The 12833-nt window shown below is 43.5% G+C and overlaps 1 protein-coding gene across 3 annotated transcripts in view; it reads right to left on the reverse strand.

Annotated features, from left to right (window-relative positions):
- LOC119032473 (leucine-rich repeat-containing G-protein coupled receptor 5-like) overlaps window positions 1-9683 on the reverse strand; it is a 30033-nt gene extending 20350 nt beyond the window's left edge. Inside the window, exons 1-2 of one of the 3 annotated variants that reach the window (XR_005078914.1) lie at window positions 9043-9681; window positions 1-61 (exon numbers count right to left, since the gene is read on the reverse strand). The exon at window positions 1-61 is cut by the window's left edge and continues 11 nt beyond it. Coding sequence is in view for 2 of the 3 variants with exons in the window: in XM_037121708.1 (XP_036977603.1) it covers window positions 1-61; window positions 9043-9308 (327 nt within the window). In the remaining variant the exon portion in view is untranslated. Of the gene's footprint in view, window positions 62-9042 lie in introns of all 3 variants that reach the window. The other 2 variants (XM_037121708.1, XM_037121709.1) reach the window with 2 other exon arrangements.
- Between the last annotated feature and the right edge of the window lie 3150 nt (window positions 9684-12833).

The following is a 12833-nucleotide window of genomic DNA, read 5'->3' on the forward strand; positions in this document are numbered from 1 at the left end:
GAAGTGCAGGTTGGTCAGAGCTCCACTGGGCAACACAGTCAGATTATTCATACTGAGGTCGCTGCAGAGAGACAGAGAGAGACAGATTAGTGATGTACAGATGAATAAACCATCATCACACAGGTGTGAACAGGTAAATTTCTGAGGTCTTGTTGCACCGTAATGATATAAAAACAACATCCTGAATTAACGACTCATTAAACACACAAAGTTCATAAAACGGTCTGCTGCCTTCAAACATAGACACTATTCACACGTGTAGAAACATTTAGTTTGACACACACACACACACACACACACACACACACACACACACACACACACAGGACTTCAAAGAGCTGCTGAAAGTCAACACACACCTGAGTGAGAAACACGACAGGAGTGGAAGTTACTGGAAAGAGACGGAAATCAGGAATATGAATGAATGAATGAAACAGAATGGAACTCAGCCGAGCTCATTACTGAGGACTTTATATCATCAGGAGGAGGAGAGGAGGACTTTATATCCTCAGGAGGAGGAGAGGAGGACTTTATATCCTCAGGAGGAGGAGAGGAGGACTTTATATCCTCAGGAGGAGGAGGAGAGGAGGACTTTATATCATCAGGAGGAGGAGAGGAGGACTTTATATCCTCAGGAGGAGGAGAGGAGGACTTTATATCATCAGGAGGAGGCGAGGAGGACTTTATATCCTCAGGAGGAGGAGAGGAGGACTTTATATCCTCAGGAGGAGGAGAGGAGGACTTTATATCATCAGGAGGAGGAGAGGAGGACTTTATATCCTCAGGAGGAGGAGAGGAGGACTTTATATCCTCAGGAGGAGGAGGAGAGGAGGACTTTATATCCTCAGGAGGAGGAGGAGAGGAGGACTTTATATCATCAGGAGGAGGAGAGGAGGACTTTATATCCTCAGGAGGAGGAGAGGAGGACTTTATATCATCAGGAGGAGGCGAGGAGGACTTTATATCCTCAGGAGGAGGAGAGGAGGACTTTATATCCTCAGGAGGAGGAGAGGAGGACTTTATATCATCAGGAGGAGGAGAGGAGGACTTTATATCCTCAGGAGGAGGAGAGGAGGACTTTATATCATCAGTAGGAGGAGAGGAGGACTTTATATCCTCAGGAGGAGGAGAGGAGGACTTTATATCATCAGGAGGAGGAGAGGAGGACTTTATATCATCAGGAGGAGGAGAGGAGGACTTTATATCCTCAGGAGGAGGAGGAGAGGACTGAGTTTTGCTTTGTTTTGTGTGAACTGTTCCTTTAAGAGTCACGCTGTCCAGGTGAACTCATATTCTCTGTGAGCTCAGGTGTGTTTCTGACCGGCTGTGTGTGTTCTTCTTCTTCTCCTTCGCAGACATGACGTTCCTCCGCCGCTCTTTTCTTCTCTTATCTGCCCTCGTCTGTTTTCTGCTCTTTGTGTGTCTGATAACCATCAGCAGCGTCTGAGCGCTCAGGACGACTCGGCCTGAGAGGAAACAGACGGTCTCTGTCTCACAGCTGAGGGCGTGTCTGCAGCTCAATATGTCGCTTGTTAAGGAACTTTCTCAACACCCCATAAAGCCTGTTAATGTGTGTGTGTGTGTGTGTGTGTGTAGCTTTACAACATTGTCGACAGGTAGTCTACACACACACACACACACACACAAAACACACAGAGAAACACACACACGCACAGCAGGTTTGTTTGGACTTATTTCAGCAGAATGTTCCTTTACTCTGACCAGACTAACAGTGTTACGGCTGATTGGCTTTTACTGCTTCAACACACACACACACACACACACACACATGCACACACACACAGAGTTATGTATTACTACCTCACAGTATTTATATACATGTGTGTTTTCAGACAGTCGGGTGTTCATTACCCAGACCGAGCGCTCCGTAATGTTCTCTACATGTGGTCGCATATCTTAACAGTGACACAAACATCCAGATTTACACAAGAAGCTTCGTGTGTTTGTTTGTTATTTCAAACGTTTTGCACAGAAAAATATTTATGAGACTTTGAACCAAGTTAACTGACGGCAGAAAAGCTTCATTTGGAGAGTTTGCTAGTTATTCTGCTAACTGCAAGCTTTTTTAGCAGACTTTTCAGAACTGAAACTTTGCTCCTCTAATAATAAATGTATGTTAGCTTCTGGCTATGTTGGCTAAAGCTACATCTTCACAAGTAGCTTCACACATAGCTTAGTGTCCTGTTAACTGATGTTGGATCAACATTAGCTACGTTAAGTTAGCTTTAGAACCTGTTAGCTAATTTTAAATGACATATAGGTTGTAAAACTTTTGTGTCCTGTTAGCTGATGTTGGACCACTGTTAGCTTTGCTCCTCTAATATAGCGTTAGCTTCTTGCCCTGTCAGCTAGCTACAGCTTAGTGTGCTGTAAACTGATGTAGGATCAACATTAGCCACGTTAAGTTAGCTTTAGGACCTGGTAGCTAATCTTAAATGACATGTAGCTTTGCAAACTTTAGTGTCCTGTTAGCTAATGTTGGGTTAATGTTAGCTTTGACATCTAAAGTTAACTTATAACACTTATTAGCACCTTTTATCTTAGCTTAGCTTTGTGTCTACCTTGCTAGCCAGGTGGTTTAACGGAGTTTTGTTCTCTGTTAGCTGATGTTGGATTGATATTAGCTTTGCCATCTAACATTATGTTAGCTCAGAGTTTTGTAAGCTAATGTTAAATTATGTCTCGCTAAAGAAAACAGCTTTGTGTCCTTCAGGCTGATCAATCAATCAATCAATCCTGGATTAATAATTTGTTAATTTACTCAAATCTCTACTCAAACGTATGACTGTCATGCTGTTCCTTGTCATGTTAGCTGCTAATTGCTAACTACATATACAGAGTCGTCCCTTTTTTTGTACTGTGCAGTTGTTTATGCTCAGAGTTTGTGTTGTGTTTTGATTCCTTCAGTCCTGAGACACGAGACAGTTCTGCATTCAGAGACGCACATAATACTGTAATGATGATGATGATGATGATGATGATGATGATAGCGGTGGCAGTTGTGCTTCGACAATAAAGGAAATACCCGACACTGATTACCCTGCTGAATGAGACCCATGATGTCATACGTGACCTCACGAGCAACAATCATATCAACGGCTCGATGCTTTCAAACGGCAGAGCTTTTATTTTGAAGCAGCTGGTTTCAGCAGGTTCAAGTCAACGTTTGTGTGTTTCAACATTTGGTGAACGAGAGATTTGTGTTGGTGAACAGAGACGCAGAAGAAACGACCGAGGAGACGATTAGATGGAGCGACTGTCACGACCCACAAAGAGCAAGTTCAGAACAATGTGACGTAAGAAAAGTACAAGAAGAGTGAATGAAGTAAAACATTTTGTGAAACATTTTGGTTGTAAATTCGTGTAAAAGATTTATTTCAGGAATGAAGTTAAAAATGCAGGAACGAGTCAGTATTTGAAAGATTAAAGCCGTAATATTTAGTGAATAAAGTCAATAATCTACAAGAAAAATATCTACTTGTAATGTTTTGAATATTACACATTTATATAAAAATATATAATATCACAAGTAAAAGCTGTATTAATTTGAGACCTTATTCAAAAAACTTTATATTTATGACTGGAGTCAGAATGTTTTGCTGGTTGAGTTGTGAATAAATGAAAAACTGTAAGTAAAACAGTTCAACTGTAATATAATAAGATTAATATCCCAAAAGTCACAATTTTATTAGAAAAAGCTAAAAAGTATTTCAGGGAAAAAAGTATTCTTTTAAAGGTTTATTGAGAAAAAAGTAAAAATATCTTGAGATAAGTTGTATTTCATGAGTAAAGTTGGAAAAAAGTCAAATAAAACAAAAAAATCTATGAGAAAAAAACTATATATTTCACATTGGAGTTGAAATGAAAAGAAATAATCCTGATATATTGATCTTAAAATAATTTTTGGGGTAAAATTATAAACAAACAAAAAGGTTGTAATATTTTGAGACCAAATTCTGAATTTCACACAAGAAAATAATCATATTTTTTACAATTGGAGTCAGAATATTTTGAGATTTAAGTTGAAATATCTTGTGAATAAAATCAAAATAACAGAAGACAAAGTTATATTTCATGAGTGAACAACTGGAAAAAAAATCTATGGGAAAAAAGTTTTGCGATGAAATTTAGTTAAAAGACAAAAACTCAAATTTTTCAGATGAACTCTGAATATTTTGAGCTTCATTATCATTTATTATAATTCTTTTGTGATTCATGAGACGACGGTTTAAAGTAATTCCACCTTTTTATCATCAGACATGTTTTCAGGCGTCAGAACTGATCCTGGAGCAGATTTCAGGCCCGTCGAGTGTTTCGGGTTGAGCTCGTTGAACTGATTCAAGTTTTCATCCGGACCGAAGAGAGAAAGACGACGGACAAAAGGATGAAAGAAGCCGAACACATCAGACGTGTCGTGTGTTTCTCTCCCTCCTCGTAATGACTTAGATGAAGCTGTGTGTGCGTGTGTGTGTGCATGTGTGTGTGTGTGTGCGCGCGCGCGTGCACGCTCTAACTGATGGATATCAGACGATTATTCAAATGGCCGCTGCCGCAGAAAGACAAACTCTGTGGCAGGAGAGAAAAGAGAGTTGTGTAGTTCGCAGGCGTAGTGTGACAGCGAGGCCTCTCTCCGGTTTTGTCCTCTTTCATTCTTTCTCTCCGTCTTTCTTTGAGTCTTTTCGGGGGCGGGTCGGCGGGGGGCCCCCCGGGGCGAGCGGAGGCAGGGGGTTTATTCCCTGATCCGTCCCGTCAGTCTGCGCCGCCTCGGCCCAAAGAAAAAGATACCACCGGGGTAAACAACAGCTCCGAGTGTGTTTCTGTGTGACGGACACACAAACAAACAGACTCTGCTGGATTCTCAGCGTCTGCACTGAGACGAGCTGGAAGGTTTAATTGTGTCCACATCGACCGTTACGGCCCGTAAAAGGCCCGATACGATGTTAGACGAGCCCGAGTTATAAAACATCTGCAAAGACAGTTTCTCATTGTGTTTGACAGCCAGAGACCACTGTTCAAGGCTGCGCTTCAACATTAGTGAGCAGGTAGTTTTAACTCGGGACATTTTCCAGCTGTGTTTGTGGCGACAAAGACGGATGCTTTTAGCGAGACGTCAGATATTTCTGTTGTGCTTAAGTTGACAAAACTTGATATTTTAAATGTGACAGCAGGAAAGTTTGAGACAAAAATCTGAATATTTGTAACAAGACGTCAGGACGTCTCCAGCTGAGTTTGTGTTTTTGAAGGTAAATATTATTTTTTATGCATCAGTGGTGACAAACTAGGTGATTTTAATTAGAGGTCGGGGAAACATCAGTTTCGTCTCCAGCTGAATTTGTGGCGAAGAAAACTGGACATTTTTGACAAGATGTTGGATATTTCTGCTTGTTTAAGGCGACAAAACTTGAGATTTTAAATGTGAAGCTCGGACATTTCCAGCTGCGTCCCTGATGACTAAACTGGGTGATGTCATCGAGACACTGGGACATTTTCCAGACGTGTTCGTGGAGACAACACCAGGTTTCTCTGAGCGGACTTCAGGACGTTTGCAGCCGTGTTTGTCACGATGAAACCAGGTGTGTTTGTTCGGACACCTGGACATGTTGAAACAGAGACTGTGGAGATGAAATCATTGTAAACTGGAAACAGGATGTTTCTGTCCAGCCTGAAGAGAGAAAAGCTCCAACACAGTCACTCTGACATCGCCAACATTTATTCTGCCAATCGAGTTGGAAAAACAGACCCGAGCTTCACGTAAACTACAACACGTCTGCTCGTATCGTGTTTCTCAGCTGGTTTCTCCCTCAAAACAAACACGAGAACCACAAGAGAAGATTCAGATGCGATCACACGACGTCGGGAGGATTGTGTGTCGCTGTTTGGTTTGTAAAGTCTCACACATCGTTAACTTCTGCAGCTGCTCGGCGTCACCTCGTCTGACCTCTCTCACGACCTCGCAGGACGACAGGTAGTCCGTCTACCTGTCTGAGGTGTTTGGACTACCTGTGTGTGTGTGAGCTGGACCGTGGCGTCCTCCTGATGAAGGCTCATCGCTCTCTCTCACTCGGACTCCATCCATCCTGACGTCCAAACACCCGGGACAGGTAGACGCTCCACCTGCGTCCCTCCGAGGTCACGAAGGAGGTCGAGAGGTTCGTCTGTCACGAAACTGCGAAGAAACTACAAACCTCCAGCGATCAGGAGCGAGCGAGAGGCGACCAGAAGGTGAGCAAAGGCGGTGACATCAGCTGTGGGCCGTCCAACATGGCTGCCAAAGAGGGCGGGGCCGAGAAAATCCTTCGTATGTACATCGGCTCATTCATCACCGCCAAGCTAAATGCATTCCTGTACTGCTGCTGTCAGTCAGACGCAGAATAGAGACTTACAGCCCATTCACACTGCAGACAGCTCTGCTTAGGCATGCAGCACACACACACACACGCACACACACACACACACACACACGCACGCACACACACACACACGCACACACACGCACGCACACACACACACACACGCACACACGCACACACACACACACACGCACGCACGCACGCACACACACACACAAAGGACAGACAGACAGAAGGAGGCTGTAAGCCGACCCTCCCTGACGTCCGTCCGTCCGTCTCAGATCAGTAACTGTTGCCTTTTCTGAGAAAGTTCTTCTTTAAAAGTTCTCACAACGAAGCAGATACATCAAACACACGCACGTCCTCCGCTGACTGGACGGCACCACTGCAGTGACCCGCCAGAACCTCGTCAGTGAAACTCAAGGAACCAAGAACCAATAAAAGCTCATCAGAATATCCTGAACCTTCCTCCAGAACTGCTAGAACCTCCTCAGAGCTCCAAGCACCTCTCCTCCTTTCGGATGAAGGTGGTTCAGATTCTGGTTCGGAGCCAGCGCCTCCTCTGGAACCAGTTCTTTGTGTTCTGACAGCTGAAGAATCGGCTCAGTCAGGAAAACTCTGCACTTTGCTGGTTCAGAACAGAAAACCACTTCTGTCAGTCACTCAATCTTTATTTATACAAAACACACCTTCAGGCAGGTAGACCAGGTAAACCCCAGCCGGGCCGAGTCAGACCGAGCAGAACCAGGCCGGCAGGAGCAGAGATGGAAACGACCAGCTCACTGTCATTTCACCTGACGATTTTACTTTTAACGTGTAGAAAAATTGTATTTCTACTCGAGTAAAGTATCCGATTACTTCCTCCGGCGCTGCCAGGTTTTGTGATGGGTTTGTGTGGCGCTGGTGACGAGACGCAGGGACCGACCCGGCAACTCTCCAGAACTCACAAACGCTCACAGAAACTCCTTGAAGTTCTGTTGGATTCAACTCCTGATTGGAGCTTTAATAAAGACACAAAGAGCCTTTGATCGACTCTGTGTGTGTGTGTGTGTGTGTGTGTGTGTGTGTGTGTGTGTGTGTGTGTGTCCATCTGCCTGTCTTAGACAAACTGTAAGGAAAGTGCTTTCACTCACACACACACACACACACACACACACACACACACACACACACACACACACAGCTTGTCTGAATAGAAGAAGGTTTTTCTTTAATGAGAGTGAAATTTAAATCCTGGACATTGTGCTGCTTTTAGACCACAGCCAAGACGGGCAGGTTCTCCTTACACACACACACACACACACACACACACACACACACACACACACACACACACAGCCCAGCGCAGTGATGTAATGCTTTTTGCCAGGGCTGAAACATGTCGAGTATCGAGGCCGGTCACCTGCTGTGAGGTGAAATGGATTTGAATTAGTTTTAGTGTTTGGACTTTACACTCAAGTAGAAACACTGAAAACTTCTCTGACACTTTTGTTCAGGGACCAGAACCGAAGCCCGGTGGGCCAACGGGGAGCGTCACAAACATTTCATCATGAAAAACACGATTTCAGTCAAACAGAATGAATTTCTTCAACACTTTCTACCTGATTTAACAAAGACGAGTTGATCTCATGTTTGATATGAACACTGAATGTGTCTGTGGATCACTGAGGGAACAAACCTGATGACATCATGACCTGATGACATCATGACCTGATGACATCATGACCTGATGACATCATGTCAACGTGAAGAATAATAAATAATAAACAGTCAATTTATTAAATCTGTCTGTGTTGTAAACAACATTAAATACAGATCAGCTGCTTCAGTATCTACAGACAACATGATCAGAGAGGCAGAACATCATCAGACTGAGAACCTCTGGAACTCTGTAGAACCTCATCAGCAGCCACTAGAACCTCCTCATGGAGAACACATGGAAGCTTTCAAGAACCACTGCACCTCCCTCCAGTGCGACAAGAACCTTACACAACGTTCAGACCTTATCAAGCTTCCTCTGTGGAACCTTTTCATGGTGGACACCTGAAACCTTTCAAGAACCACTGCGACTCCCTCCAGTGCTCCCAGAACCTTACACAACGTTCAGACCTTTTACAGAACCCATGGAACCTCTCAAAACCTCCAGGAATCTTTATAATTACCCACTGAGCCTCTGCTAAAAACCCTCTTCACGGAGGACTCCTGGAACTTTCTGAAAAACCACCTGAACTTGTCCAAGTGGTTTTTCTCTTTAAGAACCAACAGATCTTCAGATGCTGAGGCTGTGGGACGGCAGCCGACCCGTCGACCCGACAAGTTGGGACTGTGAATCCAACCTTCAAGTTGTTCTTCTCACAGAGATACAGAACTTTATTTATAAGGTCTGAACATTTAGGATCTGTGAGGTCCTGGAGAACTTGGACGGGTCGCAGTGGTTCTGCAGAAGAAGAAACAAGGACTCCATCACCGTGTGTGTGTGTGTGTGTGTGTGTGTGTGTGTGTGTGTCTACATCTCAATCTCTTCACCAGCACCTGAACAGCGTGACAGAGATAAACACACCGGACAGGTGTTCTGATTCGCACGACTGCAGAACAACATGCACACACACACACACGCACGCACACACACACACACACGCACACGCACACACAGCCCTGGGTTTGGACTCACAGGTACGATGTGAACACGCTCAGGTTGCTCGGAACCTCCCGGAGCCCCAGGTCCGAGCAGTCGACCCGGTGCAGCAGCCCGTCCACCTCGCACCGACAGCGGTCCGAGCAGCCGGTTCCGTCCCGGTCCTCGGAGCTGTTCCGTCCCGCCGCCGTCCTCTCCACGGCGGGCACCGCGGAGCTCCGCATCTCCACCGCGGCCACGGAGCTCCTGAGCCCGGCCGAGAGCACTGCAAAGGCGGCCAAGAAAGCCACACACCCCGGCATGTGTCCCGCGGGTCGTGCTCCAAAGTCTCCGGTCCAACAGGAGAGAAAACACAAAGAGACGCAGAACTGCAGCCTGCGGTCCGGACCACGGTGCGGTACTGGACTCTGGTTCTGAGGAAGTTCTGTGAGCTGGACTCAGAGCTGCGCACACACCAGAACACACAGAACTCTGAAGTTCAAGCTGGTCTGAGTCCAGGCTGCACGCGTGGAGCAGAGAGGAGAGTGTGTGTGTGTGTGTGTGTGTCCCTCTGCTCACACTACAACTGTGTGTCAGCCCCGTTCATTTTTATATGGTCTGTCACTGTGTGTGTGTGTGTGTATGTTCCAAAATAAACAAGACACACACTGAATTAATTATTAACTCATCGTCAGGAGCGAATAAACATAAAATAAGTAAAATAACAAAATAAACAGAACTTTAATAATTTATTAATAATAAAATGTTTTTTATTGTTTAAAAAAACAAATTCACACTCAGAATTTTAATATTTACAATATTAATGAGATAATAAAACAATTTCCTCTCCATCAGTGAATAAACTGACGTCCCAGAGGCTAGAGCAGTGGCAGGGTCCGCCACATGTAAACACAGTTGTCAGTTTGTTTATTCGGTCATGAAAACAAAGACAGTTTGATTATTTAGTTTGTGCTTCTTCTTATTTACATTTTCTTCAGCAAAACTACAGACTGCTCCTTTAACAGTCTTCTGCGGTCACAACCTGATCTCAGATCTGCTGTGAGACGAGTCGTATGGATCCATCTGAAGGTACATTTACTTAGTTACATCCCATAATCGTAACTCATCAAAAGACGGCGATTAAATGTGTTTCTCTAATTGTCAAAACTTTAAGTTTAAGAGATGGAGTCAGGAGGTTGTTAGCCTAGCTTAGCATAAAGACTGGATGCAGGGGGAAACTGCTAGCCTGGCTCTGTCGATGTGATAAAAACAAACACCTGCCAACACCTCTAAAGCTCACTGATTACCAGAATGTAGTGAAGTCGAGGTATAAATTAATCTCAAAATAAATCAGTTTCTCAAAATGTTTATTATAAATTCAGAGTCTGAGGCTGGAGGTTGTTAGCCTAGCTTAGCATAAAGACTCAAAGACTGGGCACAGGGTGCGTTCTCTTCAAACTAAAGCTTGCTGACGAACAGTTTATGTAATTAGATCACACATTACGACTTTTAGACTGTAGTTAATGTTGTGAAACATCACAGTTTGGTTTATTATGAACATTTCATGTGCTGAAATGAACCAACAGGCTCGTTTTCGTCTGTCGTCTCCGGCCAGGTGTTCAGTCACCAACCTCAAAAATCAATTAACGTGACGTAACGTGTCCTAAAATCATACCGGCGACGCTACACAAGGAAAAACACGACACGACCGGCTCGTTTGTTTCACCGTCTGGTGTTCACGTCCTGCCTTCGCTCTCTTCTCGCTGTGTGTTCGGGCTCCACCAGCTCCTGAAGGAAACACCTGTCTGTGTCTGTTCACCTGAGCAGGTGAGTACAGTGAGTTCATCAGAGCAGAAGAACCACTGAGACTGAACCGGACAGGAAGTGGACCTCAAAACCAGAACCAGGAGCTAAAAGAAGCTAACAAGAGTTTGTTTGTCGCAGCTTTAACCACACTCACACACACACACACACACACACACACACACACACACACACACACACACACACACTGAGCTCTGGTTAATGATTGGTTCTCTGACTTCCTGTGAGTTTGTGTGTTATGGAAGTAAGACAGAGACTCTTTCTGTTATATATGTTAGATAGAGGGTGTGTGTGTGTGTGTGTTGGGGGGGGGGGGCAGATAAAGGTGAGATATGAAGATCGTTATCTCACACACACACACACACACACACACACACACACACACACACACACACACACACACACACACACACACACACAGGTTGCACTGAAGCCATGATGCAACTGTTGACAGTGTGAGTCAATCTGTCTAAAACAACAGAGAAGTTCGTCTCAGATCCTTTGAATTTATGCTTGAGTAAAACTAAAGATATCATGTTAAACTCGCCCACATGAGTAGAACTCAAGTAAAAGTAATAAAGTGAATGTATTACATGTACTTATAACCTAAAAGAACAACTAAATGTAAATAAAACATAAAACAGTATTAAAAAAAATCTGATGCAGCAAGTAATCTGCAAAGTAACTAGTAACTAAAGTTGTAAAATAAATGTAGTGGAATGAGAAATACCATATTTACCTCCAACATGTGGTGAAGTGGACGTGTAAAGGAGCAGAACTTAAATAAAATACTCAAATTAAGTACAAATACCTCAAAATTGTACTTGAGTAAATGTACTTAGTTACATCCCATCATTGACAGTACAGACATGTGTTGATCTCATGTAAGTCACCAGAAGACAGAAAATAAATGTGTTTCTCAAAACGTCAGAACTTCTGCTGAGGAGTCAGAATTGGAGTCAGGAGGTTGTTAGCCTAGCTTAGCATAAAGACTGGAAACAGGGGGAAACTGCTAGCCTGTCCCGTCAGAAGTTTAAAAATACGCCTACTAACACCTCTAAAACTCACTAATTATCATGTTGACCTCCAGATAAATGGTGTTAACCAATGCAAAAAACCTCCAGTGAGGCAAAAATGGTTCATATTCATTTTAAATGCACTTTAAATACTAGCTAACTGTAGCTATTATATATCCTACCAGTTTTCCAGGGCCTTCATGTGAGAGAAAGTGTTGAAATGAAAGCTCGAGCGTCAGAAATCAGCACAAAACAAACACAAGTTCAAAGGATTCACTGTGTCTCAATTAAAATAAAAATGAAAAACACAATTATTCACGGTAAAATCTTGTGAAACTGCTAATAAATACATGAATTAATATAAATCATCAAAAGATAGCAATCAAGAAATCTTAAAACTTCAAGAAACCCTTGTGAGATTCAAGGAATCTCCTCAAGGACCCTCCTGGAATCTCCTGGCCAACATCTTGATTCAAGGATGTTGAATCAATTCTAAATAATTGAGAAATAAATGATCCAACACGTTAATAGTATTATTCATCACCAGCTTTAATGTTTCTGAAGCTTCTGTTTGTTCCTCTGTGGTCAAATCTCCAGTCTGACTCTGACCTCTAGTGGCCGATCAGCTGTACTGCAGCCAGACAAACAGAAGAAAGAGTTAAGATGTTAAAGGTCATTAAACTAAGAAACTAACTGGCTTTATGTGAAGGTTTGAAGAGGCATCAAGGGGTCACTGAACCCTTCATTCATCATCTGATCATGTTTGATATAATCAATGACCAAAAACACAAGTGAGAGCACATGAAGCCACATTAATGAGGAGCATCATGGACGCCAGGATGTGATGTGTGAAGTATGAAGCTGAACATAAAGTCTCTAAACTCTGTCAAACCTCGGTCACATGTGTCTCGGACCATGATGCACTGCTGCTGCTGTCATGTGGACTTCCATCAACAACAAGCTGATGACTTTATCTTCCAGGTCAGTAACTTCCTGGAAAGATTTATT

This window comes from Acanthopagrus latus, chromosome 14 (assembly GCF_904848185.1).
Source record: "Acanthopagrus latus isolate v.2019 chromosome 14, fAcaLat1.1, whole genome shotgun sequence".
In the NCBI taxonomy this organism is placed as follows: Eukaryota; Metazoa; Chordata; class Actinopteri; order Spariformes; family Sparidae; genus Acanthopagrus; species Acanthopagrus latus.